The sequence below is a fragment of the Brachyistius frenatus genome, unplaced genomic scaffold, assembly GCF_029030835.1.
Source record: "Brachyistius frenatus isolate BFR_SWC_R1_liver_20210118 unplaced genomic scaffold, ASM2903083v1 Contig_80, whole genome shotgun sequence".
Lineage (NCBI taxonomy): Eukaryota > Metazoa > Chordata > Actinopteri > Embiotocidae > Brachyistius > Brachyistius frenatus.
In genome coordinates this window covers 1,791,630-1,815,797 of record NW_027210679.1, presented here as the reverse complement: position 1 = coordinate 1,815,797, position 24,168 = coordinate 1,791,630, and the positions used below count along the sequence as shown (strand labels likewise).

Sequence of the window (24,168 nt, the reverse complement as noted above, 5' to 3'; positions counted from 1 at the left end):
GTGGTAGATGTTTGATAACTCACTTATATAAAGCACAATATAACAGAAGTTAACAGGATTTACATTGACACAGTTTTCGCATTAAATTTTCCCCAATTTTTGACAAAACTTGAGCTAAAGTATATTTCTGAAGAAGTATTACTTCGGTTTGTGGCTTGAATTTACGCTCAAGACCTGATTAAAAAAAAAAAATAAATACATAAGCAATTATTTAAATTTAAATGATTTAAATGTATTGTTATCTCAGGCTTTATTTTTCTGTAAAATCAAGCAGTGTTTGAGATAAAACTAGGAACAAGGAGAGGAAAAATACTTTAGAGCAACGTCGCGCTAAGGCTGCTGGGAGATGTAGTTGTTTGGTGTTGAAGGAGGCGGGACCGACGTTCTACCGACGCCATCTTGGCCGTTTTTTATTTATTTTTTTTAAATTGTCGAAGACCAGCCCCTCTGGACGAACTGCGTAGAGTCGGGAGAGACGTGCGGTTTGTAATGACTGGCGGGACCGCTTTTCACAAGAGCTACTACCACAACAAGAACTCCCAGCACGGGATGGACGTGGACATGGACTCGAGTCACATGGAGAGCGAGCGGGGAGAACTGGACAGCAGCATCCCGGCTGCGTGCTCCTCCAACGGCAGCGGCGGGGAAGAGGACGAGGCGGAGGCCCTCGGCCGTCTCCGAGAAGCCGGGGTCTCTGGTAGTCAGCACATGCCGGAAGGAGTAGTGCTCGGCTGCGGCAGGGAGCAAGAGGTGTCGGTGGAGATTGGAGAGACGTATTTATGTCAAAGAGCCGACAAGACGTGGCGTGAGTGAAGAACATTTCCCCCCCTCGGACTCATTTAACGTGTTGGCTGCGTAAATTGCGCAGACTCCCTTTTGTTTTGGGATAGAAAACGCACACCAAACTCCAGATTAGAATTGTCAAGCGCAAACTTTCGCCGATTATTTTAAAAACCTAATCGGTGGTAAAAAAATAAATAAAAAAAACGGGAATTCAACTCAAAGATTATCGGGGCTTTCTGGAAAATTCGGCTTCGATAATGAGACCGTTAACGGTGTAAACAACAGAAGAGTCGTCTCTAAAAGTTGATATTTCACTTGATTAAACAGTCTAACGCTGCGGTTTGGGTCCTTATGTGTTTACCGAATTAAAGAACACTTCAGCACGTGTGTTTTTTAATAGTTGATAAAACGTAACTAAGTAAGTATGTTGGCTAATAAGTTAGAAATCACTAAAGTCTTAGAAATCTGAAGGGAGTTTGGTGGGAAGGTATCTTGTGCTGCAGATTTACTGGCGAAAACTGATGGTTGGAGGTTTTTCCCCTCCTGGCTTTACGTGGGAATTGTGGAATTGTTGGGTTTCTCTTTATAATTTAATAATATATATATTAATTATATATAATTTAATGTGTTAAGTGCCCATGAAATAACCTGCGCTGTGATTTGGCGCTATATAAATAAAATCAAATTGATGGACTTTGTAAATTTTTCAGACACCGCAGAGGTTATTCAATTCCGAATGAATGAACAGGAGGGCAGAGAGGAGTTCTACGTTCACTACGTAGGGTGTAAGTATAAAATATACTTTTTACATGACCTTTAAATTTCCATTATTGCGTCCGCCTTGTGTTCCTTCTCTTTTGTCCCTCATTATTTTCCACCGTACCTCCTCCATCCCCTCTTCCTCTTCCTCCCCTCTCCACGACGATCCCCCCCCCCCCATCCCCGGCAGTCAACCGGCGCCTGGACGAGTGGGTCGGCAAGGCCCGGCTGGCTCTCACCAAGACGGTGAAGGACGCGGTGCGGAAGAGCACGGAGATCGGGGGCGTCGGAGATTTGGGGGAACAGCCCGAGAGGAAGATCACTCGCAACCAGAAGCGCAAACACGACGAGATCAACCACGTGCAGAAGGTCGGAGAGACGCCCGGGTTACTTCGTGCCGATCGTTTGCGACGCTCTCGGCGCGTTTCATTTATCTGACGGAGCTTGTTGTTGTTGTTGTTTTTTTTGTGGGGCTTTTACAGACGTACGCAGAGATGGACCCGACCACGGCCGCTCTGGAGAAGGAGCACGAGGCGGTGCGTGACGATTTCTGAATACTTTCTCGTTTCTTTTCTCTTCTTTTTTTTTTTTTTTTTTAACACCCAGTCCCCGCTGGTTATTTCCCGCCGCCGGACCTCACGTCCTCGTCTCTTCCCCCTCAGATCACCAAAGTGAAATACGTGGATAAGATCCAGATCGGGAACTTTGAGATCGACGCCTGGTACTTCTCGCCGTTTCCCGAGGACTACGGCAAGCAGCCCAAGCTGTGGATCTGCGAGTACTGCCTCAAGTACATGAAGTACGAGAAGACGTTCAGGCATCATCTGGTCAGTCCAACTTGTCACGACCGGAAGAAACAACGGAGTAAAACTTTTGGCTGCTCTTCTTTTTTCTTTTGTTTGAGTCAAAGAATGAGGACGAGTTGTGAAGTGCGGCGGAAACGTGTTCCTCACTTCTTTGGAGAAAAGGAAGGATCGTGTCGGATTATTTAGCGACGCCAACGTTGCTCGCTCCGACCTGTCCGACACCTCCAGAGGACATTTATTTGAAATGAATTGGGAATTTCCTGCCAGCCGGCCGACTCGCCCGCGTATTCATCGCTCACGTGTGCGAGACCGTGGAGAGTTTTGACGAACCGCGTGGGGAGCTGGGAAAACACCCGTCTCCGCGACGACAATGTTTAATCGAAGCTGCCGATTCATTAGTTGTACGAGGTGTGATCAAAAAAAAAAAAAAAGTTCGGAGACTTCCTGTTGAACGCAGCGCAGCGATGAACCCTGTTGCCGTGGCGCCACAGATCGGGGTGGTTTGCGGCGACTGTTTTCCCCTCGGAAAGGTTCCCGGGGGAACTCGGTGTTGACGGGATTCACGGCGACACAAAAAGAAAAAGCCCACCTGGTGTCTCCTGACCTGACGCGCCTTCTAAGGTGTTGGACGGTGAAGCTCCGCCCCCCTCTGAATACTTCCCCCTGAAGGTCGTTTACTTCCTGCTGCTTCCGCGTGCATCGCTGCGCTGCGTTCAGGAACTCTCTGAACTTATTGATCGCGTGTCGTAGCTCCACAGCTGCGATTCCTCTCTTCTACGGAGGTCTTCTGCCCATCGGCAGTTTTCCAACCGTCACGTTGAGCTGCTGAGCCTCCACGAAGCGACAAAGCGGGCGGATGAATACGTCGGCGATCGGGTCAAACGGGGAAGTAACCCCGGATGTAGATCTTCTGATGACGTCAGAAAAATGTCAAATAAGCAATACGAGAGCTCTGACCTTTGACCCCCCCCCTTCCAGTCGCACTGCCAGTGGAAGCAGCCTCCAGGCAAAGAGATCTACAGGAGGAGCAACATCTCGGTGTTCGAGGTGGATGGGCGGGACCACAAGGTGAGCACAAAACCGTACACGTTGAAGCCTCCCCCCCCCCCCCCCCCCTCCGCCGCGTCGCTCTGAACGCGTCGGGTCTCCTCTTCTTTTCGTCCGCAGATCTACTGTCAGAACCTCTGTCTGCTCGCCAAGCTGTTTCTGGACCACAAGACACTTTACTTCGACGTGGAGCCCTTCATCTTCTACATCCTCACCGAGGTCAACAAGCAGGGGGCGCACATCGTCGGATACTTCTCCAAAGTAAGTGGACCCCGTCGGAGGTTCTGATCCGCGGCCTCGCCACGTCGTTCCTGATGTCGACGACTGAGTCACGAACAGCTGCCGTCTGTGGTTTTGTTCCGCAGGAGAAAGAGTCGCCGGACGGGAACAACGTGGCGTGTATTCTCACGCTGCCGCCGTACCAGCGCCGCGGCTACGGGAAGTTCCTCATAGCTTTCAGTAAGTACAGACATTCGTTTCACTGCTGGCGCCGACTCGGCTTTTATTTTGGGTTTTCCAATCTCATCTGAGATTTTAAACATCGGTTCAGTTCATTTTGCAAAATATTTTCTGGTTTCAGCTTCTCAAAGATCAGAATTAGCTTCTTTTTTTTTTTTTGGTCTTAATGTGAAACTGATGAAACGACGTCATTTTGAAGGAGTCACACGAGGCTGCAGGAAGCTTCTTTCTCCGCTTGTTGACATTTCACAGACTAAACAAATGCATCGATAGAGGAAAATAATCTGCAGATGGACCGATGAGAACGTCTTGGATTTGTATTTTTCCCAGGTTACGAGCTGTCGAAGCTGGAGAGCTCGGTGGGTTCTCCGGAGAAGCCTCTGTCCGACTTGGGGAAGCTGAGCTACCGGAGCTACTGGTCCTGGGTGCTGCTGGAGATCCTGAGGGACTTCAGAGGAACGCTGTCAATCAAAGACCTCAGGTAGCAAAGTTTAAAAAGTGAATCCTAAAAAAAAAAAAAGAAATGTCTGAAAATCCTCCACAACTCGGAGCCACAGATAGAAGTCTGCAGCTGCTGCATTTATTTTTTTTAATTTTTTAATGAATTAAAGCGTCCCTCTGCCGTCACTTTTCAACACCAACCTATAATAACGTTGCACTGTTCATTAAATTTCATAGCACCTGACACTTTTTTTTCCCATTCATCCCAAACTGTATTTATTTTATTTTTTTGTGTAGTCTGCGTGTATTTATTCATTGCTTATTTTTTTTATTCAAGTTATTTCTTATACGTATTAGTAAATTTTGTTTTTCATATTGTGTGCACCTTTTCTTTTTTTTTTTTCATGCTGCTGTGACGACTGACTTTTCCCGCTGCGGGATTAATAAAAGTCTAAATCTAATCATCTAATCACCGAACCTTCTCCCCCGCAGCCAGATGACCAGCATCACGCAGAGCGACATCATCAGCACGCTGCAGTCGCTCAACATGGTGAAGTACTGGAAAGGTCAGCACGTCATCTGCGTGACGCCCAAACTGGTGGAGGAGCACCTGAAGAGCGCCCAGTACAAGAAACCGCCGATCACAGGTGAGAGCGGACCGATCCGTTTCCGTAGTCGTTATTTTCTGTGACTGTTTCGAAGTTTGTCGCCGATAAAAGTTTTTATTTTTATTTTTTTTTAAACCAACTCCTCTCCTCCTCCTCAGTGGACACCCTGTGTTTGAAGTGGGCGCCTCCCAAAAACAAACAAGCCAAGTTATCCAAGAAGTGACGGAGTCGGAGACCCCCCCCCCCCCCCCCCCGACACACACCTGTGTCCCGGTCAGCATCTGCACATCGTCTGCCACCTTGTTTCCTCACCTGCTGTTGTGAACTCACACTGTACATATTATTAGTAGCATCGGTCAGTATTTTCATAAAATAAATGTAAATATGGAAACTCCCCATCTCTCCTGATTGTTTAAGGTTTTTGAAGCAACGGTGAAATTTCTTGAATTTGTGTGTAATAATCTGCTTTTGAGGTTTTATTTTCCTTCAGCTCATTGAAATATCAATAGATTAACTAGGAAGTTACAATATATAACTCCTGTTGAGTTAAATCCTCCTCATACTTTTAGCTTTTAATGCTGAAGTCGGTTACTTAAACAACACATCCCAGATCTCGATGAATGAAATATTCTAGTTGAAAATCTTTATTCATTACTTAGTGGAAGTTGATCCAACTTCTGTGGAAATTCCTCAAGACGAGTCAAAATGAGTCTCAGTAGTGTGTGTGGCCTCCACGTGCCTGTATGCACTCCCTACGACGCCTGGGCATGCTCCTGATGAGACCACGGATGTTCTCCTGAGGGATCTCCTCCCAGACCTGGACCAAAGCAGCAGTCCACTCCTGGACAGTCTGGTGTGACGTGGCGTCGGTGGACGGAACGAGACACGATGTCCCAGATGTGCTGGATTGGATTCAGGTCTGGGGGACGGGCAGGCCGGTCCGTAGCATCGATGCCTTCATCGTGCAGGAACTGCTGACACATGAGGCCGAGCATTGTCCTGCATCAGAGGGAACCCAGGACCCGCTGCACCAGCATTTGGTCTTCAATGGGTCTGAGGATCTCATCCTGGTACCTAATGGCAGTCATTTTGTAGGGCTCTGGCAGCGCTCCTCCTGTTCCTCCTCGCACAAAGGAGCAGATAGCGGTCCCGCTGCCGGGTTGTTGTCCTCCTACGGTCCCCTCCACGTCTCCTGGTGGACCGGCCTGTCTCCCGGTATGTCCTCCGTCCTCTTGACACTGTGCTGACAGACACAGCAAACCTTCTTGCCACAGCGTGCATTGATGTGCCATCCTGGATGAGCTGCGCTACCTGAGCAACTTCTGTGGGTTGGAGACACCTCATGCTCCCTCTAGTGGTGAGGACACTGGCAAAATGCAAAAGGGACCAACAATCATCCAGAAAGGACGAGGACAGAGAAACGGTCTGTGGTCACCACCTGCAGAACCGTTCCTTTATAGGGGTTGTCTTGATAATTGCCTCCTTTCCACCTGTTGTCTGTTCCATTTGTACAACAGCAGGTGAAACTGATCCACAACCAGTGTTGATCCGAACTGGACAGCTTGATTTCCCAGAAGTGGGATTAACTTGGAGTTACATCGTGTTGTTTAAGTGTTCCCTTTATTTTTTTGAGCAGTGTATTATACCATTAGGAGAAAAAACAAGAAATACAGAGAATTGCACCACAAAATAAAAAAAAAAAGATGACATCTGCAGGGAGACTGAAACCTAAAAAAAAACACAAACAGGAAAACAGCGATTAGAAAAACAAACAAACAAACAAGTCAAAACAGAATAATTCTAGTCTGAGAAGGTTTTAAATGTTTGTCAGACATGGAGGAAGAGTTGGACACTCACCTGATTCGTGTCCAGTCTGCGAGTGTTTCCACTGGTTAAAAAGCCTGAGAAGACAATCCAAAAGAATTTTTTTTTTAATTTTACTTTGTTGTCATGCCGATTTATTCTCCCTGTGACATGACATCATTTATCTCCTCAGAAACTCTGGCTTGTCAGGGCCAGAGACGCACGTCTGTCCTTCATGCACTCAGAGCCCAGTGCAGGTCATCAGGGGAGAAAGGAGCGCAGATACATGCAACACTTTATTTATTTATTTAAAACGATAAACACGTGACCTTCGACCTACCTATGTAGGGCGCGGCTTGATTGCAGGACTTCGAGAAGACCTTGAAAAGACAAAAAGAAAAGACATTACTTGACATTACCGGGAGCTTCGTCAACACTTCTGACTGAGGTTCATTTTTCTCCTCAGAAACTCTGGCTTGTCAGGGCCGGAGACGCACGTCTGTCCTTCATGCAGACTCGGAGCCCAGTGCAGGTCATCAGGGGAGAAGGAGCGCTTATCGCCCTCAAGTGGACACGGAACGTAATTACACACGTGTACTATGAATTATTATTATTATTATTTTTTTTAAATTAAAAGACTTTCAGTTTAGTCCGGGGACGTTTCAACACGTGACCTACCGTTGTAGGGTGCAGCTTGATGGGAGGAATCTCAAAAGACCTGAAAAGACCAAAACAAATAACATCTACGTTACTGTACAGTTTTAAAGAATAAACAGCGACTTTAACCGACACGAGGTTCATTTTTTTTTTTTTTTCCTCAGAAACTCTGGCTTGTCAGGGCCGGAGACGCACGTCTGTCTGCACGCACAATCAGAGCCCAGTGCAGGTCATCAGGGGAGAAGGGCCGCCAATACGAGGACTGTTCATTCATTTAAAATTTGACGAAATAACCTTAATTCATGGCAATAAAGATGCTCACGTGGTCGTTCCTGCAAAGCAAAACCCCGTTCACAAATGCGCCGGTTTAATGACACCGCACAGCACGAGCCCCGGAGGTGCCCACGTGCTTTCGAGTCGGTGCCACGTGGCGGTCGTGTTCAGTTTGTTCACCGGAGTGGGCAGTTGGTAAGTCACGTGCGACCACTTTCAACAAGTCTTACATTAAAAAGAAAGTTATAGAGTGAAATTAAAAAAAATCAACTCACCATTTCCGACAGAAATGACACCGCCGAAGTGTCCGACTGCTTCGGGGGCTGCTTCGTTATGGCAATGGCGGCCGTGGGCAGCTACTTATAAGCTCACTTACCGCCACCTAGTGGACGGGAGAGGCGCGCGTAGACGTAAACTTAAAAAAAAAAAATTTAACCAGAGACTAAAGTGTAGTTTTAATATGTGACCAGCAGAGGGCAGTGTATAACTGCGACCTATTACATCAACACCACAGCCACTATGATCTCAAGCATTAAGACAAACGTAATAGCAATTTATCTTTTTTTTTTTTTTTTTTTTTTAAATAGACAGAATACAGCTGTGTGTTAAAAAATAAGCAACACAAAAAAACAATGTAAAAAGAAAAAGAAGATCTAAATAAAAAAACAAGTGAAATAGCCTAAATGTGTATTGTGCACTGTAACCACCAGAGGGTGGTGTAAACACAAATTATAACAACTTCGGACAACTGTTGATTCCCTGCTTCAATGTCAAGCGTGACACAAAAGCGTACTAAATACGTCAAAATAAATAAATAAATACTTCTACTTGTAAAAATAACTTTATGAGTCCATGAAAAGTGATATTAAACATAACACAGAAGGTCCTCTCGCATACCAGGACATTTAAATAGCTTTTAATCTGTCACAATATTTGAACCCAGAGCTGTAAACTCAGTTTCAAAGTGATCAGTTAATATAATTTAACCTTAACCGAGAAGAATAATGATGACAAGTCATACAACATCACATAAATTTTGGACTCCACCTGCACAGCTCTGTAAATCAATGAAGACCCCAAGGTGAAAATAATGTGGGCGTCTTAAAATATGCCTCTTTTTTAAAAAGATTTCTTAGACCTGTCTTTAAAAAAATAAATAAATAAAAAAATTCTACATGAAATTGAAGGTCATAATAAATGTTACTGCGATGTTGCTGTTTAAACAGAACAAGATGAAGTGGAGCTAACTGGGCATTGTAGGTAGGTAGGTAGGTATATACTTTATTAATCCCCGAGGGGAAATTTTTTCGCCACAACAGCATACATACAGGAGCAATAATAGAAACAATAGAATAAAATAATAATAGAATAGAATAATATAATAGAAAAGCAATAAAATAAAAAATATAAATATAAAATATAAAATGCACAGTACATACAGTATATATACAGTACATTAAATATCTATATATATTATATACAAAAACACAGTCAACATATATATATATATATATATATACATACGGTACAGTATATATCTATATATATAATATACATATAATATACAAGCAAGAAACCAAGAAACACAGTCAACAGTGTTATTGTACTGTGATGGATTTTGCCAGAGGTGAGTTATTGTAAAGTCTTATGGCAAAAGTGGAAGAAACAAGATATAAATGATGTAAATGATCTGCACAAACTACAAACTTATGGGATACCGTGTGCTGCACATTAAAGGAAGGGGGATTTTAATATATTGGTTAAACTGCCAAAATGTCGACAAAAACTAGTCACACTTTGTTCGACTGTACATTTAAATACAAGTAGAACCAAGTCAGTGATTTATTGGTGATTCAGGCATCACTCAGTTCAATTGTTTCCTTGTCAGAATTTTTCCTACCACTTTTATGAGGGGAAAAAAAAAAAAGAGAAAAAGAGTTATAATCACTATAATATATCTGTATATGTACGAATACACGCTGCCGGTAATTTAAAACCCATCCCACCTGTTTGACATGGTCCTGTCTCCTATAACGTATTATCAGTTTTAATGAGAGACTCTCGCGGTGTTGCCATGACACGTCTGATTAAAGGATCACTGACGCAGAGTCGCTGTTTTCCTAAAAGAGGGTTGCAGCTGAGCGCGTGAGCACCGACGACGTTTACGGCTTCTCTGGTTTGTTTACACGACGGGACGGAGTTCAGCATGGCACGGGGTGTTACGTCATGACGAGTGTGTGTGTGTGTGTGTGTGTGTGTGTGTGTGTGTGTGTGTGTGTGTGTCAAAGGCAAAGCTACTTTGAAGTCTGAAGAAGAATTGTTCACACACACACACACACACACACACACACACACACACACACACACACACACACACACACACACACACACACACACACACACACACACACACACACACACACACACACACACACACACACACACACACCGGATGTGTCCTCCAGCTGTGGAGGCGGGCCTACCAAACCATCCCGAGGGAGCACGTGGGGCCGAAAGACGACGGAGTTTCCATCATCTGCTCTGTGATGCTTCTTAGTTTCTTTTGTGAAACAGTAAAACGTGGTTTAACAGGCCTGTTAACACGCACATGCACACACACGCACACACACGCACACACACACACACACACACACACACACACACACACACACACACACACACACACACACACACACACACACACACACACACACACACACACACACACACACACACACTCCGGCTCGGCAACTCGGCTGTCGTCTGACTCACTTTAAGAGATGCAAAAAAAAAAAAAAAAAGATATGATATGACATACTTCCTCGACACCAGCCCCCCTTCCCACCCCCCTACCCCTCCAACCCCCCCCCCCCTGCTCCCTCCCCGCCCCAGAGGGGAGGTGGAAGGGAGTGAATGGAAGAGACAAGTGGTGACGTACAAAGAACAAGAGAATAAGTTTCTTGCAGCTGTTTTGGTGAAGGAGGAGGAGAGAAAAGAGGAGGAGGAGGAGGAGGGTGGTGGTGGTGGTGGTGGTGGTGGTGGGGGGGGGAGCCAACTCATCTGACACAAGCAGTGGGCCAGAGAAAGGGGGAAGAGCGGCGGCGTCCAGGACGAGTGGAAAAAAAATAAAATAAATCCAAGTTGGGGAGAGGAGGTGGAAGAGAGAAGACGGGACGGAGAAAGGGAAGGAGGCCTCCGAGAGTCTGCACTAAGACTGGAGAGAAAGAAAGAAAGAAAGAAAGAAAGAAAATAAAAAGTTTTAACGAGTCAAACAAAAGAAGGAAAAAAAAAACCAACAACCAAGAGGGGGATTTGAAGCAGAGCTCAACGTCCAGAGAGGTAAGGAGCGGCTGCTTCACCGAGATCTGACGAGCTCCTATTTCTGCTCTCGGTTCATTTGTTGCTATATATTTCCTTCATTGCAATGCGTGTGTGTGGAGTTATGCGTGACAGATGAAACGGGGACAGAGGGAGGAGTGTGTGTGTGTGTGTGTGTACGTGCACGTGTGCGTGCGCGCGTGCAGGATCCAGGGGTGAGAGAGTTTGGTTGGATCGGAGCTCCAGATGGACTGGAGAGCTTCAGCTTTTAGCCTGCTGGTTGTGTTGTTTTTGGGTTTTTCTTTTTTGTTGAAGGGGTTGAAGTTGGGAAGTTTACACGCTGCAAGTTTTTTTTTTTTTTTTTGAATTAACGCGATTTACTGGAGCAAAAGTAGACTTGTTAAAAAAAAAAAAAAAAAAAAAAACCCCCCCCCCCAGGGAACAAATTTGCAATCTGACATGCCAAGATAAAGCCTGGAGGACGTTTAGATCGGAGCTCCTAAAACGGTAAGTCCAACTTTTTCTCTCAAAACAGCATGAAAAGATATGTTTTACCGTTTTAACATACATTTTTTTGCAGCTCACTTAAAGTCACCCGAGTAAGGACTTACACGGTGATATACCTGACAGATGTTAAGAAAAGGCACAGAAACTACAGTTTCATTTCTTTTTTTTTTTTTTTTTACATGAAAGGTCAAATTTGGGTCAATCCTTCTTTTTCAGAGGACGTTTGAATTGACTATGAAATCCTTTTTAAAAGGCCTGTGAGGCGAACAAATTGACGAAAGCAGATATTGAGCTGCACAGCCTGCTTTTTCTCTCACGCGGACTGAAGCTCATGATGAGGGTTGAAACCGAAGCAGAGAGTGAGTTTATACTTCGGAGGATAAATCTTCAATACGTGAACACACTCGGTACAAGTCAGGCAAAGGAGGGGGAGGGGGGGGGACCACATCAGGGGACAGTGGAGCAACCCTCCCCTCCCCCCCTCCCCAAATTTTTCCCTGTGAGAAACCCGGACTCAGTCTGTATACCCCGGAGGAAAGCCAGCCAGCGGTGGGACAGGAAGTCGAGGTCAAAGGTTAAAAGGGAGGTCGATTCATTTAAAAAAAAATTTTTTTTTGTTTTTTTTGCTACCTCCTGCAGGGTTGTGTAATCTGTGAACGGCCAGAGGACAAACCGAGGAAGATTTCAAACGGGGGAGGGAGGGAGGGGGAAGTGGGGGGGGGACATGACATGGGTCCCTTAGTGGGAGCATGTGATGCCCCGTGAACAGCAGGCTGCGGAGGGAAATCATTGGATCTAATTGTGCGCTGTGAGGAGGGGAAGGCTGCAGGGAAGGAAGCAGAAGATGACAGAGGTGGAGTCTGGGTGGAGTTCGGCTTCGAGGGGGGGGGGGGGGGGTTGAAACACCAGAAGACAAAAAAAAACAACAACAACAACAACAAAAACTGCTGTGTGGTTAAAAATTTGACTGGAAAAGATTGTTTTTTGTTGTTGTTGTTGTTTTTTCATAGTGCGACCACATGAGTATAAAATGTGGATCACTGAAGGTTTTTGGGGTATATATATATATATATATTTTTTTTTTTTTTCTTTGTGAGAATTGGTGTTGTGTGTGCGCACGCGTGCTGTTTTCTATTTATTCGTATAATATTCAATGGTAGAGCGAGACGAGGCCACCGGCATTGGTGCGGGTGACGGGACGTGTTTGACCCCCTGTTTATTTTTGGGACAGCTCGTGTTTCAGACGCTGGGAATGCTGGGAGAGGGACTGTCCAACGCTCGCCGGTGTTGTCAGAGCTCGTTAATATACGAGCCTCCATTTACTGCACGCCGGCTGGTTCAAATTTACGGCACACATCAACTTCCAGAAGCAATTCCAACTCTTTAATGGGTGCCGGCGCAGCCTCCATTACACGCTCCAGACTCGCACGTGTTACACCTGCTTTACACCCTCATATCCGTCCTGACAGCGGCGCGTTTACAAGAGGGGGATATTAAATGCTTTCAATAGCGTAGAGCCTCAAATAGATACACACAAGGAGAGAGTATTGATTTCCCACCAGCCGTCCACGGAGCTCGCCGGTGACTTCCGTTGCTGCCGAGGGCTTTATGGGAAGTGGAGTAGCTCAAGTAATTTAATAAAAACAATTATTTATTTTTTTTGACTGAAATAAGCAAGCAAAGAAAGAAAAAAAAAATTAAAAAGTTGGCATAAAGTAATCAGGCTTTAATCAGTCAGGTGAAAGTAATTAATTAGTTACAGCCAAATGGATAATTTGCTTGAATAGATAAAAACAAATATAAATCAACACTTACACTTAGATGTAAAAGACAAAACATTTAAAAAAAAAGTTAGCTAAAAGTTGAAATAGGTAAATATGAAGCATAAAAAGGTTAACGGAACGGCTGAAATAGGTAACACTCGATTATATGTCCAACATCTACCGCAAATAATAGAGCACAAATTAAAGTTTCCGAGCTCCAAAGTCGGGGCGCAGAAGTAGGAGACGGTTCCATCTGAAGCTCGGCGGGCCGATTAAAAGGCAGAAGTTAAGAACCGCAATCTAAACTAACTATATATTCTTTACTTTCTCAGAGAACAGGATGTCGACCCTGCCGTCGGAAAACAGCCCTGAAGATGCCAACAATCGCAGCTTCTGGATGGTACGTGTACTTGGAAGTGTGTGTGTGTGTGTGTGTGTGTGTGTGTGTGTGTGTGTGTGTGTGTGTGTGTGTGTGTGTGTGTGTGTGTGTGTGTGTGTGTGTGTGTGTGTGTGTGTCTCCAGATATCTTCTCCCTTCGGTATCTCGTGTCAGAATGACCTCCCAGTCAAAACAGGCCCAACAGTTCAGTCGCTGCGGCTGCGTCTCCTTGTAAACAAGGCTGTGCTTTCATTTTTTTTTTGTTTTTTTTGTTGTTGTTGTTTATTTGAAACGCTCCCCGAGCTGCCCTCCTCAGATCGAAACGGGCTCTCGGAGAAGGCTTTTGTGATACCGTGTTTTCGGCTCATTAGGTATTTGATTGTCTGCGATCGCTCGAACAGACAGCGTTTAGACGGTGTACAGCTGAGGGGGGTTCGAGTTCCTCCGGGGATCCGGGACATGTTTTTTCCATTTGCGCTCCTGCTCTCTGCAGGATCGCTGCTTTGTTACAGTTTCTGCTCAATGTTTGTATTCGTGGGCTCTTTTTTTTTTTTTTTTTTTTTTCCGCAGGATGACAGAAAGCTGCACTGTTAATGTGGAGTTCACACGTTGCGTTTAAAATGGGCCGATGTTGTTGTTGTCTTTTTCTCAAAGGAGTAGTTGCACCTTTTTTAATATGCAAACAGCCAGCCGGGCTTTGTTCAAAGGTAATAAAATTCATCTCGTCTAATTAATGAATTAAAAAGAGTAAACAACACTTGGTTTTGCCGGGGGATAAATCCCAGGCTATTCCTTAACCAGGTGGTGCAGTGACTTCCTGCAGGATCCTCCGCTGACAACCAGACTGCAGTGTTTTAGTGAGCTGTAGAAGTGTTGGTATGCACCCCCCCCCCCCCCTTCCCCCTCCCCACACACACACACACACACACACACACACACACACTTCCACCTCTTTGTGCGAGGGCTAACAGGCCTGTGGCAGGATCTCCTCATTTAACTCTCACAATAAAGACAACGAGCACAAATATTCCAAAGATATTCCTTTAAATCATTAAAGGACGGTTGAGCATCAAACACGGTGTGAACTTAACATTTGGAACAAAAGCCAAAACCAAGAGGTGATTTCTTTTTTTTTTTAAATTTCTTTTTTGCTATTGTAAAGCTCCGACCAAGACAGAATAAAAAAAATAAATAAATAAAGATAAAATAACTTGCATATATATGAGAATCTCCCTGATAACATCTCATTGAGCAAAGTCAACGACGAGACGTGCAGAAACGCAGCTTTTTATTTCATTTCACTTCATTTATTTGCACGTGACCTTCGACACCCCGTCTCCGAGCCGTGAAACACTTCCAACGCCGACCGTCTCGTTTCGAGCGCGCTGCCGCTTTAAATACGGGCTTTCGTCTCCCGCTGGCCTCGATGGGCTGCCCCACTTTCATCTCTACTCCCCCTCCTGTCATTTTTGGAAAGCCTCCTGTTGTGTTGGATGTGTTATCCAGGCCAGTTCCTGTCTGCGCCGGGCACGCCGCCTCGCTCGGGGGGGGGGGGGGGGCTGTCTTGTCGTCACACTCTGCAAACTGCAGCTCCGCCGGCTCGTATTCGCACCGTCGCCGCCACGTTAGCGGGGTTTGCGCTCGCGCCGGTCAGACGTGCTGCTTCCCGCCCGGTCGCACCGCCACCGCCACCACGCCGCGCTATCTGCTATTAAACGCGACACGCGGAGATTTTGTGAGATCTATTTTGCCTTTTTTTTTTTTTTTCTCCCCCCAAGTATAAAACAAAACATAACAGTGATTTTAATCTATTCCTACATATTTATTTTGGTTAATAATATTAAGCCTGCCATTGTTTCCTTTTAAACTGTTTCTGTAACTGCTTCTCCTTTTATACAGTTAACGTTTCATAGTTTTGCTGTTACAGCCGTTCAAATAGTTTGATAAGAGGTGACTTGTGGCCTCGCGGCGCTCCTTCAGTCCGCCGACATCCTTCACTAATATTCTGAATGTGATCCGTTTTGTATGTGAAATGTGTTGGGTTTTTTTTTCCCAGCAGAGGTCCGAAGCCGTTTTTCTTTGATTCTGGGTTTTGTTGCTTGGACGGCTCTCTCCAGTAGCGGATTAGCATCTGCTTCACAGATTGGCCAACTGGGTCTCAGCAGCGTCGCCGCCGGGCTCGAACCGGGATTCCTCAGCTGTTTCTGCTTAATGTGCAGACGAGTGAGGCGAGTTAGCGCCGACCACGACGGGAGGAAGGAGAGAGAGAGAGAGAGAGAGAGAGAGAGAGGAGGATACACCTCAATAGATTTTTGATTAAAGCATAAAAAAATACAGTGTTGCATTAAAAGCACATCGGGGGCTGTGATTGTTTTATTTATTCTTTTAAGGCCTGTTGGAGTAGACAATAAATCACTTTTACAGTCCGGGTGCTAGTTTTCATACGTGTTTCACAAGAAATTACGTGGCGGCCGAGTGATGAAATAAAGCCAAAAATATCTTTTTGAAAGTGTGAAGGGAAAGAAAAATACATGCTGCTAAAAATCTGAAAAGGCAAGAAAAGAATATGAGAAATGAAACTTTAAAAAGTAAACGATATATTCTATTGGAGATGTCGTTCATATCGATTTCCATGTAAAGACTGTAATTAACCACTAAATAAGGAGTCCCATTAGAGTTGAAGACCTTCGCTGGGGGGTCGAATTCATCGCCTGCACGAGGAGAGTCCGTTTGAACGGCGCCCTCTTGTGGCGTTCGCCACGTCGGCGCTCAAAATTGTCTTTAAGCCTCGGGTTCCCGAGTTGTGACGTGTTTGCCGGTGTTTGCAGGAAGGTCAGAGGTCGTGGAAGTTCACGTTCGGTCGGACGTTCAGCTGATATATTGTAGTTTTACTCGTGTGGAGTTTGTCTTCATAACTTAGAAGACGAATGAGGAAAACGTGGATTTTTCCTCAACGACCTCATCTTTTCCCTCCCGTGTCTTTGTATTTCCTGCATTAAACAAACCGTTAGCCTCTGTGGCTTCTAGACGCCCTCCACGTTGTCGTTGCCTAGCAACAGCGTTTATTTTTTTGTGACAACATAACCACTTGAACGCCGAGCGCACGGTCTTTGAATACGAACCGTTACTCTGAAAAATAAAACATCGCCGTGCAGACAATTTGCCAAAGGTCGATTGAAAGATCGATCCAGAAATCGAGAAAAAAAAAGCCGTGCGCCGGCGTCCGATGTATTTAATGCACACGGAAAGCGTGCAGCGTTTGCGCGTTGATTATACGACAGAGATACAATCTGCAGTTTTCCTGAGAAGCAAAACGAACGACACGAGGAACTGGAGCTTTAATTAGTTACGTCTGATGTGGTATTTACGTTAAATGCATCGCCTCATACGATTCAACAGGGCAACGTATGTATATAACTATATATGTATATATGTATAAATATCCTGTGGCGCTCAGACACGTCCAACCAGCTGTCTGAATGCGTCAGCGAGCGTCTGACGGAGTGAAGAAGAGAGTCGGTGTGAGTCGCCGAGCCTCAGCTGACGGCAGCTGCCAGGAAAATCCCAGAGATTTCCAAATTCCACATCCACAAACAACACACTTGCTTCAGAGATGTTATTACACCGCGGGGCTGCTGCTTTGCCCCCCTGTCCTCCCCGTCCGTCTGTCTTGTCTGTCTGTCGCCCTCGTATCCACGGCGACCACACCCCCACGCCGCTGCCGGACAGCTTACCTGGCCGTGAGGTGTCACTTGTGGCAGGGAGATGCGCTTTCATCTACTGGTTAGCTTAGCTTAGCGTAGCACCCCCCCCAATTTTTTTTTAATTTAAATAAGACTGAAACAAGGAGCAGTTGCCAGGCAACCTTTCAGGAAGTTACGACCGAGAAACCTTTTGGCAACCGATAGAAACAAATTCTGGTTTCAAACTTTGATCTCTGCGTGGATTAAAAAACGCTGAAGAGGCACTAAATGGAGTTCCAGCTGTGGTGATGAAGTTCATAACAATAAAGACGATTGTCTCGATGCCACAATAATTCCCGATTAAACAAAAACCAGGCAAGTTAGATCAAAGCAAAATTTATTTAAATTTACACTCAAATTCTCTTTTTTTTTGGGCCATAAAATAATCATCTGTCTTTAGTTTGCATGCCGATTATCTTCTATTAGTTCCACTTTGTAAAGAGTACTATTGTTTAAAAGTGCTGCAGACTGTAAACAAAGTTTACTCACCAGAAGAAAAAAAAAAAACTACTCGTAGTACTATTCGTACTTTTACTGTATCAATAGTAGTTTGCTAGTTTTATTACTATCAATTAATCAATCAATCAAAGTTCATTTGTACAGCACTTTTGATAGAGTTTGGAGCTGTTCAAAGGGCTTCACAGATGATTGACAGGCCAATAATGAGAAAGAACAATTTAAAAACTAAATTAAACACAAATTAAAAAGAAAGAAGAAAAACAACAATTTGAGCTAAAATAACAGTCGTGAAGTGAAATAAGGATTAAGAAAGTAGATAAAAAAAAACAACAACAAGAATGAAGACAACAAAGTGCATTAAAGATTTAAAAGCTGTCATAATAAAAACAGGATAAAAGATTCGAACGGAGCAATAAAAGTATATAAAAGTAATTAACAGAACGACGGAATCGGAGGTGAATACGTGAGTAGAAAAAGTAAAATAATAAAATGAATTCATTAATTAAATTAAAAGCAAGGCTAAAGGTCTATTACTAATAAGAAGCAGTAGTAAGTGGCAGCACGGGGTTGTAGTCGTTCTAATATGTCAATATTAGCGTCGTTAATAGAAGTACTACGATAATAATAATAATAATAATAACAGTCCTACCGACATGATAACAGTATAAGCAGCGATAAATTTAGTTTAGCTGCAGTCAGAAGAGTAAACAGAGGAGCTGCTGGCGGTTGTAGTCTGAGGATTAGTTTGTCTAATTCAGTTTTTACTCTCGACATGCTGGTTCCTCGCTGCCAGCTGCAAACTGAGCGCAGATGTTCCTCTCTGTGTTCTCTGGCATCCGAAAGACGAAACTGAAGAGAGAAGAAAAACCAAAAGAGTGAAGAGAACGCTGGAAAAAAAAAACGAAACACGTCGAGCCAAAAACATTTCAAGAGGAGCTGCAGAGTTTTTAAGTCCGTTCAGCCTTCCTCCTGTTGTTTCTCCGGGTTAACAGCACCTCCTCCTCTCTGTCCGTGTCCCCCTGCAGCCTGGGAACTATCAGCGCACGGTGAAGCGCACCGAAGACGCCTTCCAGGCGTGCAGCGACATCGTGGCGTGTTTCCAGGAGCGAGCGCGCGTCGAGCGTCAGTACGCGCAGCAGCTCAGCGAGTGGAGCAACAAGTGGAAGCCGGTCGTGGACTCCAGTAGGTGCAGCAGCCACAAGCAAAATAAATCTAAATCCTTAATGAACCTCCTCCTCCTCCTCCTCCTCCTGCTCCTTCTCCCCCTCAGGTCCTCTGTACGGGTCTCTCATGAAGGCCTGGCAGTGTTTCCTGTCCTCCACCGACCGGCTCGCCTCCCTGCACGCCTCCATCTGCCGCTCCCTGGTGTCGGAGGACGGGGACCGGGTCCGGACCTGGCAGAAGGACTCCTTCCACAAGAAGCTCTTCGGAGGCTTCAAGGAGTCCCAGGACGTCGACGCGGGTTTTGCACGCGCTCAGAAGCCGTGGGCCAAACGACTTAAAAAGGTTTCTTTTCTTTTTTCTTTTTTTATATACATATTTTTTTTAAGGGGTCAAAGCTCACTTCCTGTGTTTATGTTTGTTTGTGTTACACCAGTTTATACAAAATGACTCAAAGCTCTCAGAGACGCAAAATGCCAAATGGAAGTGAGTCTCGTCCGCGCTGTAAAAATAGACGGTGTTTTGACTTCTTGCCGTTTGTTTAAGTTGGAAATGTCATTTATTAATTGCTTGAATGAGGTTCGCTTCCAACTTTTGTCATTAACTTCGCAGCGAAGCCACAACTTTTTGAGTGCCCTCTGAAAACGATGGAAATAACTCCTGGACCCCCTTTTAAGTGGAGTCAGAACGAGGCTGGTGTCGTCTGGGATGGAAGTTAATTGTAGTTTAATGTTAAAACGTCAGAAAAGGTTGAATAGAAGCTGCAAATCTTTCCGTTTTTATTAGTCAGTTTTGTTTTTTTGCTCCGTTTAGTGAAGATTAAACCGGATATCTTCCACGATGAAACGCTGAATCCACATTCTCTTTCCCACAACTTCCTGATTCACATCAGTTCAGCTTCACACATCTGAACTCGCTGTGTTCTGGTTTTTGGGGGGGGGATCGTTCCTTTGTCGCTATCTGATTCCTCAAAACGACGAGCCTCTCGAATCTGCGCTTCGCTTGTTATTCGGGAGCAGCTCGGGATATCCGTCCACGCTATAATCACAAATCTGCATCAGTATCGTACACCAAACCCCCCTTCAGGGAGTCCATCTTTCATACATACTAGAAAGTGACAGCGGCATCACAAACGAGCGCTCATTAAGAAAATGGCCCAGATTCAAACTCTATATTTAGAAAAACGGGAACCTCTTTTAAACTGCATGTATTGTTGCTATGACGACACAGGTTGCACAACTTAAAGGAAGTCGTAACTTTAAAGCGCAACGTGGTTCAATCCAAACAAGGATCTTTCCTGGACCCTAACAAAGTGGGGTTTTTTTTGTGCCTGAACGTAATGAAGAGGATCTAATTAAGGGAACGTGGGCTCGGAGGACTTTTTATTTATTTATTTTTTATAGAGGGAGGTTTTTTTTCTACCTGGACGCTTTACTAACCTGTTCATATGTCGTCCACCGATTCCTTCGCAGCTAGATAAAGCCAGGAGGGCGTACCATAAGGTGAGCCGGAAGGAGCAGGCGGCCAGGGAGCGAGAGATTCACGCTCAGGGAAACCCGGACGTCGCCATCGACAAGCAGAAGAAGATCCAGGAGGAGCGCGAGGTGGCCCAGCAGGAGGCCGAGAAGGTGCGACCACCGGCGCAGATCGTCGATGAGGCTCCATCTGATCCATCAGTTATCTCTGCTGGGTCAGGGCACCTTTAACAAACCCTCCGACAATGGGAGATGCTGCATGTCGTATCAGGTCAAATCAAAATTGACTCCGGGAGACTGGAGAGTGGTGAAGTGAACACCCTTCACTCCCAGGCATGTCGGAGAATTTAAAGAATTTAAGGCGAATGTGAAATATGTTAAAGACCCTCTCGAGAGGCCGTGTTTGGTTTGTCCCTTCTGAGCTACCGTAGAAACATGGCAGTGCAACGTGGAATGATTCTCAGGTGATTATAGACTAATAAACACATAAATATGAAAATTATAATACATTTATGCCAATGGATCTGCCCAAAATCGTGCACACGGAATTTTTAAACTCTTATTTTGTTTTCTAAATTACTTTTTTTTTTTGACGGTCCACATTTTTCTACGTAATCCAGTTCACAGGTGTCCAGAACGGCTTTAAAAAAATAAATAATTTAAATTTAATTTAAATTCAAAGTTGTGGTGACTTCCCAAGAGGCATGACAATCCTCAAAACGACATTAACATTTCTCACATCTGTCATCTGCCGTTCTGCTCTGAAATGTCCGCAGGTCCGCGGCCGCTACGAGAAGGTTCTGGAGGAGGTGAACCGCTACGCGCCGCGCTACATGGAGGAGATGGAGTCCATCTTCGACCAATCACAGGACGAGGAGAGGAAGAGGATCGTGTTTCTCAAACAGGCTTTTCTCTCCATCCACAAAAACCTGGACGTCACCAACAACGACAGGTGAACCACCGTGTTTTGTGTGTGTGTGTGTTTAGAGGTAAGCATGTTAAAATCAATAATTCAACTTCATTTAAGGCCTAATTAAAAGCACACGGATGTTTCTCAGGGACTCACTTCCACTCCTATACAGGAAATAATGGCCAATTACTTAATCAAATCTGCTGCAGTCACAGGGGGACGAGGGGTAGATGACAGAAATTATATACTCTATTAATCTGCTTAATTTAGGGGGAAATTTTATTGAAAAAAAAAGTGCAAGCAGATTATTTCCCAATTAGGGTTTAAATGAATAGTATAATCATCAGGGAAACACATGAATATCATTAGATGCCACATGAAATATGCAGCATGAATTTGTACTTATTGTTTTTATTAGATCATGCTGAGTACGTTGCATCATTGAGGTTACTTTAAATAAAACGGCAACACTTTTCTGTGATTGTTTGGAAGTTTTAATATAAAAAACAACAACAAGCACTTTTAAACATTTAGACTGAAGACGGAAATTTGGAGCGTTCGATATAAATGTCGCGCGAGCAGTCATTTGTTTCTGGAGTCGTTTTTATTATTTGGGAGAAATAACCTCTTCCAAGCGACTACATATTTAGGAAAGTCAGATAATATATAATGTCATTCTGTGTTTTTCCTATTTGTCCACGGCTCGTCGTGCAGCGTGAGGGCCGTCTACAACGAGCTGCACAACACACTGATGGCCATCGATGAGCAGGAGGATCTCCGCGGGTGGAAAAACACCCACGGGCCCGGCATGCCCACCGACTGGCCTCACTTCCAGGTATTTCTGTTTTTGTCCACAATTTATCTTAAAATTAAAAAAAAAAAAAAAAGAAGAAGAAAAAAAAAAAAGTGCAGTTTGTTTGTTTATTGGTGTGCAATCAATTTCTTTGTTTTTATTCCAATTGCTTTTCAGGAATGTACACCTGAAAAGAAAACCAAAAAAGGGAAGAAAGAAGCGGAAAGGAAAGGAACAATAGAGAGGAGGCGAGTAGATTTATCCGAAAGGAAAACTGTTAACGCACTTTTTTACATGAATGTGACGCCGCCGGTCTGATCGAACATCTGTTTGTCTCTTCCTTGTCCTCCAGTGCGATGATCGGAGGGGTGAGAGTAAGAGCTCTGTACGACTATGATGGCCAGGAGACAGACGAGCTGTCCTTTAAAGCAGGTACACACAAACACACAAATGTGTAAAATATTAATTACCAGCAGTATGAATATTATTTTATAAAGCCTGCTGTAATTCGTCAAGCTGTTTGTATGTGTTGAATAATATTGTTCTTCAGAGCTGAAATTAGCCGATTGACCAAATAATCAGCTGAAGATTAATTTGCAACTATTAGGGGTAATTATGAGTTGGCTTTCTTGGCTTTTCTTTTTTTTGTTGTTGTTTTGGAGGGATTTCCCTGGTAAATTATAATGGATTAGTAAAGAGATAATTGGTAGTTTAATTAAGGACATAACTGTTGGTTGCAACCCTATTTTTTTTTTTAAAAATTTAAAGAAGAAAAGTTGAAAACGTCCATGATGTTTTTTGTTTTTTATTTGCTAGTAGACACATCATGAGTTATTGCCACAGCAGATCAATTCCACTTTGTTGTCAGACAGTCAGTGTTTCCTATGTCACATACCGAAAGGACCAATCCCCTGTCAGGGCGGGGCTACAGGACGGGTGGGAGGAGACAGGGGCGGGGTTCATTTGCATATTCATAGTCTGCATGTACTGAATGAAGACAAGTTGTAAAGAGTTTCATGTGAGCCACTTTTAAGGCAATCAGGGATTATTTTCTTATTTTAACAACGGGAAATGACATGTTTATCCCCACCCCCCCACCCCACCCCCACTGCAGGTGAAGAGTTTTTGAAGACTGAGGATGAGGACGACCAGGGCTGGTGTCGGGGGATGAAGGACGGCGGGTGGGAGGGGCTTTACCCGGCCAACTACGTGGAGGTGGTGTAGCCGCCGCGCGCAGGCCCGAACACGAAAGATCTCGGGTTTTTTTCTACGTCGCACGCTTCATTTCACAGCCTGATTAAACGTCAGAAACACGAAACCAAATGCTGTAAAAAAAAAAAAAAAAAAAAAAAGACAAAAAATCGACTCCAAGTAGCTGTTTGCCAAAGATACGAGTGCGATCGTTTTATGGGGGATATTTCAGCCCAAAGAGAAGCTCTTGAAGGATTTTTGACAAATGTTTTAATATATACAGTATGCATAGACAACTTGTACTGAAGCCATATGATAAACGATGCTTTACTGTAAAAAAGTAAAAAAGTAAAAAAAAAAAATAGCCAAATGCTGGATTTTTAAAAGGTACGCTATATAACTAACCATTTGGTGCTGAACTCGCTGTACAGGACTGCTTTTTATTTTTCACCTCAACATATTGTCATTACAATTCTCACCGAGCCTCACAACGTACGAAGAAAGCGACGCTAACGCCGCGATTATGATTCATCCGAAACAGTCTTCGTAGATCGTGGCGTCGTTTTTTTTTTTTGCGAGCAGGCGGACGTTATTAAGAACGTGGTTCTTCTGATGTCTCATTCACGCTTTCCCGTTTTGGTTTCATGACCCCACAACTTTCCTGTTTCGGTTGACTCTCCCGGCTCTCATGTTGTCGGCAGCGGTTTTTTTTTTTTCTCCCGGAAACAAAGCTGAAAGGAGAAGAACTGTTGGACCCGTGAACTCCAAGCTTATACACAAAAACAAAAAGCACAAACAGGAAAATAAATTACATCTAAATAAAAAAAAAAAAAA

At 44.3% G+C, this 24,168-nt stretch overlaps 2 protein-coding genes, 1 long non-coding RNA gene and 3 other non-coding genes across 8 annotated transcripts; 2 read left to right on the top strand and 4 right to left on the bottom strand.

Annotated features, from left to right (window-relative positions):
• The first annotated feature begins 436 nt into the window (after positions 1-436).
• kat8 (K(lysine) acetyltransferase 8) lies at positions 437-5,297 on the top strand. The gene is made up of 11 exons (XM_069709068.1): positions 437-805; positions 1,494-1,568; positions 1,733-1,911; positions 2,025-2,078; positions 2,205-2,369; positions 3,327-3,416; positions 3,516-3,656; positions 3,761-3,854; positions 4,185-4,335; positions 4,788-4,942; positions 5,062-5,297. The coding sequence occupies exons 1-11, from the start codon at positions 490-492 to the stop codon at positions 5,124-5,126; spliced, it is 1,485 nt and encodes a 494-aa protein (XP_069565169.1). The 5' UTR covers positions 437-489; the 3' UTR covers positions 5,127-5,297.
• Positions 5,298-6,007: 710 nt separating this feature from the next.
• On the bottom strand, positions 6,008-7,963 carry LOC138626984 (uncharacterized). Of its 2 annotated transcripts, XR_011311347.1 has the most exons (5): positions 7,912-7,963; positions 7,385-7,424; positions 7,047-7,086; positions 6,761-6,804; positions 6,008-6,631 (listed from the first exon to the last, which is right to left on the bottom strand). It is a non-coding gene; the product is annotated as an uncharacterized lncRNA (long non-coding RNA). The 2 variants fall into 2 exon arrangements; XR_011311346.1 differs by lacking the exon at positions 7,912-7,963 and having other exon boundaries at positions 6,009-6,631; positions 7,385-7,872.
• Positions 6,889-6,979, bottom strand: LOC138627081 (small nucleolar RNA SNORD88). Its single transcript, XR_011311354.1, has one exon. It is a non-coding gene; the product is annotated as a small nucleolar RNA SNORD88 (small nucleolar RNA).
• LOC138627082 (small nucleolar RNA SNORD88) lies at positions 7,162-7,254 on the bottom strand. The gene has a single exon (XR_011311355.1). It is a non-coding gene; the product is annotated as a small nucleolar RNA SNORD88 (small nucleolar RNA).
• Positions 7,517-7,608, bottom strand: LOC138627083 (small nucleolar RNA SNORD88). The gene has a single exon (XR_011311356.1). It is a non-coding gene; the product is annotated as a small nucleolar RNA SNORD88 (small nucleolar RNA).
• Positions 7,964-10,682: 2,719 nt separating the features above from the next.
• On the top strand, positions 10,683-24,168 carry LOC138627005 (protein kinase C and casein kinase substrate in neurons protein 3). Of its 2 annotated transcripts, none has more exons than XM_069709041.1 (10): positions 10,683-10,975; positions 13,557-13,624; positions 18,830-18,986; positions 19,075-19,310; positions 20,438-20,593; positions 21,217-21,392; positions 22,065-22,185; positions 22,321-22,391; positions 22,496-22,575; positions 23,258-24,168. In XM_069709041.1, the coding sequence occupies exons 2-10, from the start codon at positions 13,565-13,567 to the stop codon at positions 23,365-23,367; spliced, it is 1,167 nt and encodes a 388-aa protein (XP_069565142.1). In that variant the 5' UTR covers positions 10,683-10,975; positions 13,557-13,564; the 3' UTR covers positions 23,368-24,168. The 2 variants fall into 2 exon arrangements, with proteins under 2 accessions (XP_069565142.1, XP_069565143.1); XM_069709042.1 differs by lacking the exon at positions 10,683-10,975 and adding an exon at positions 11,005-11,461.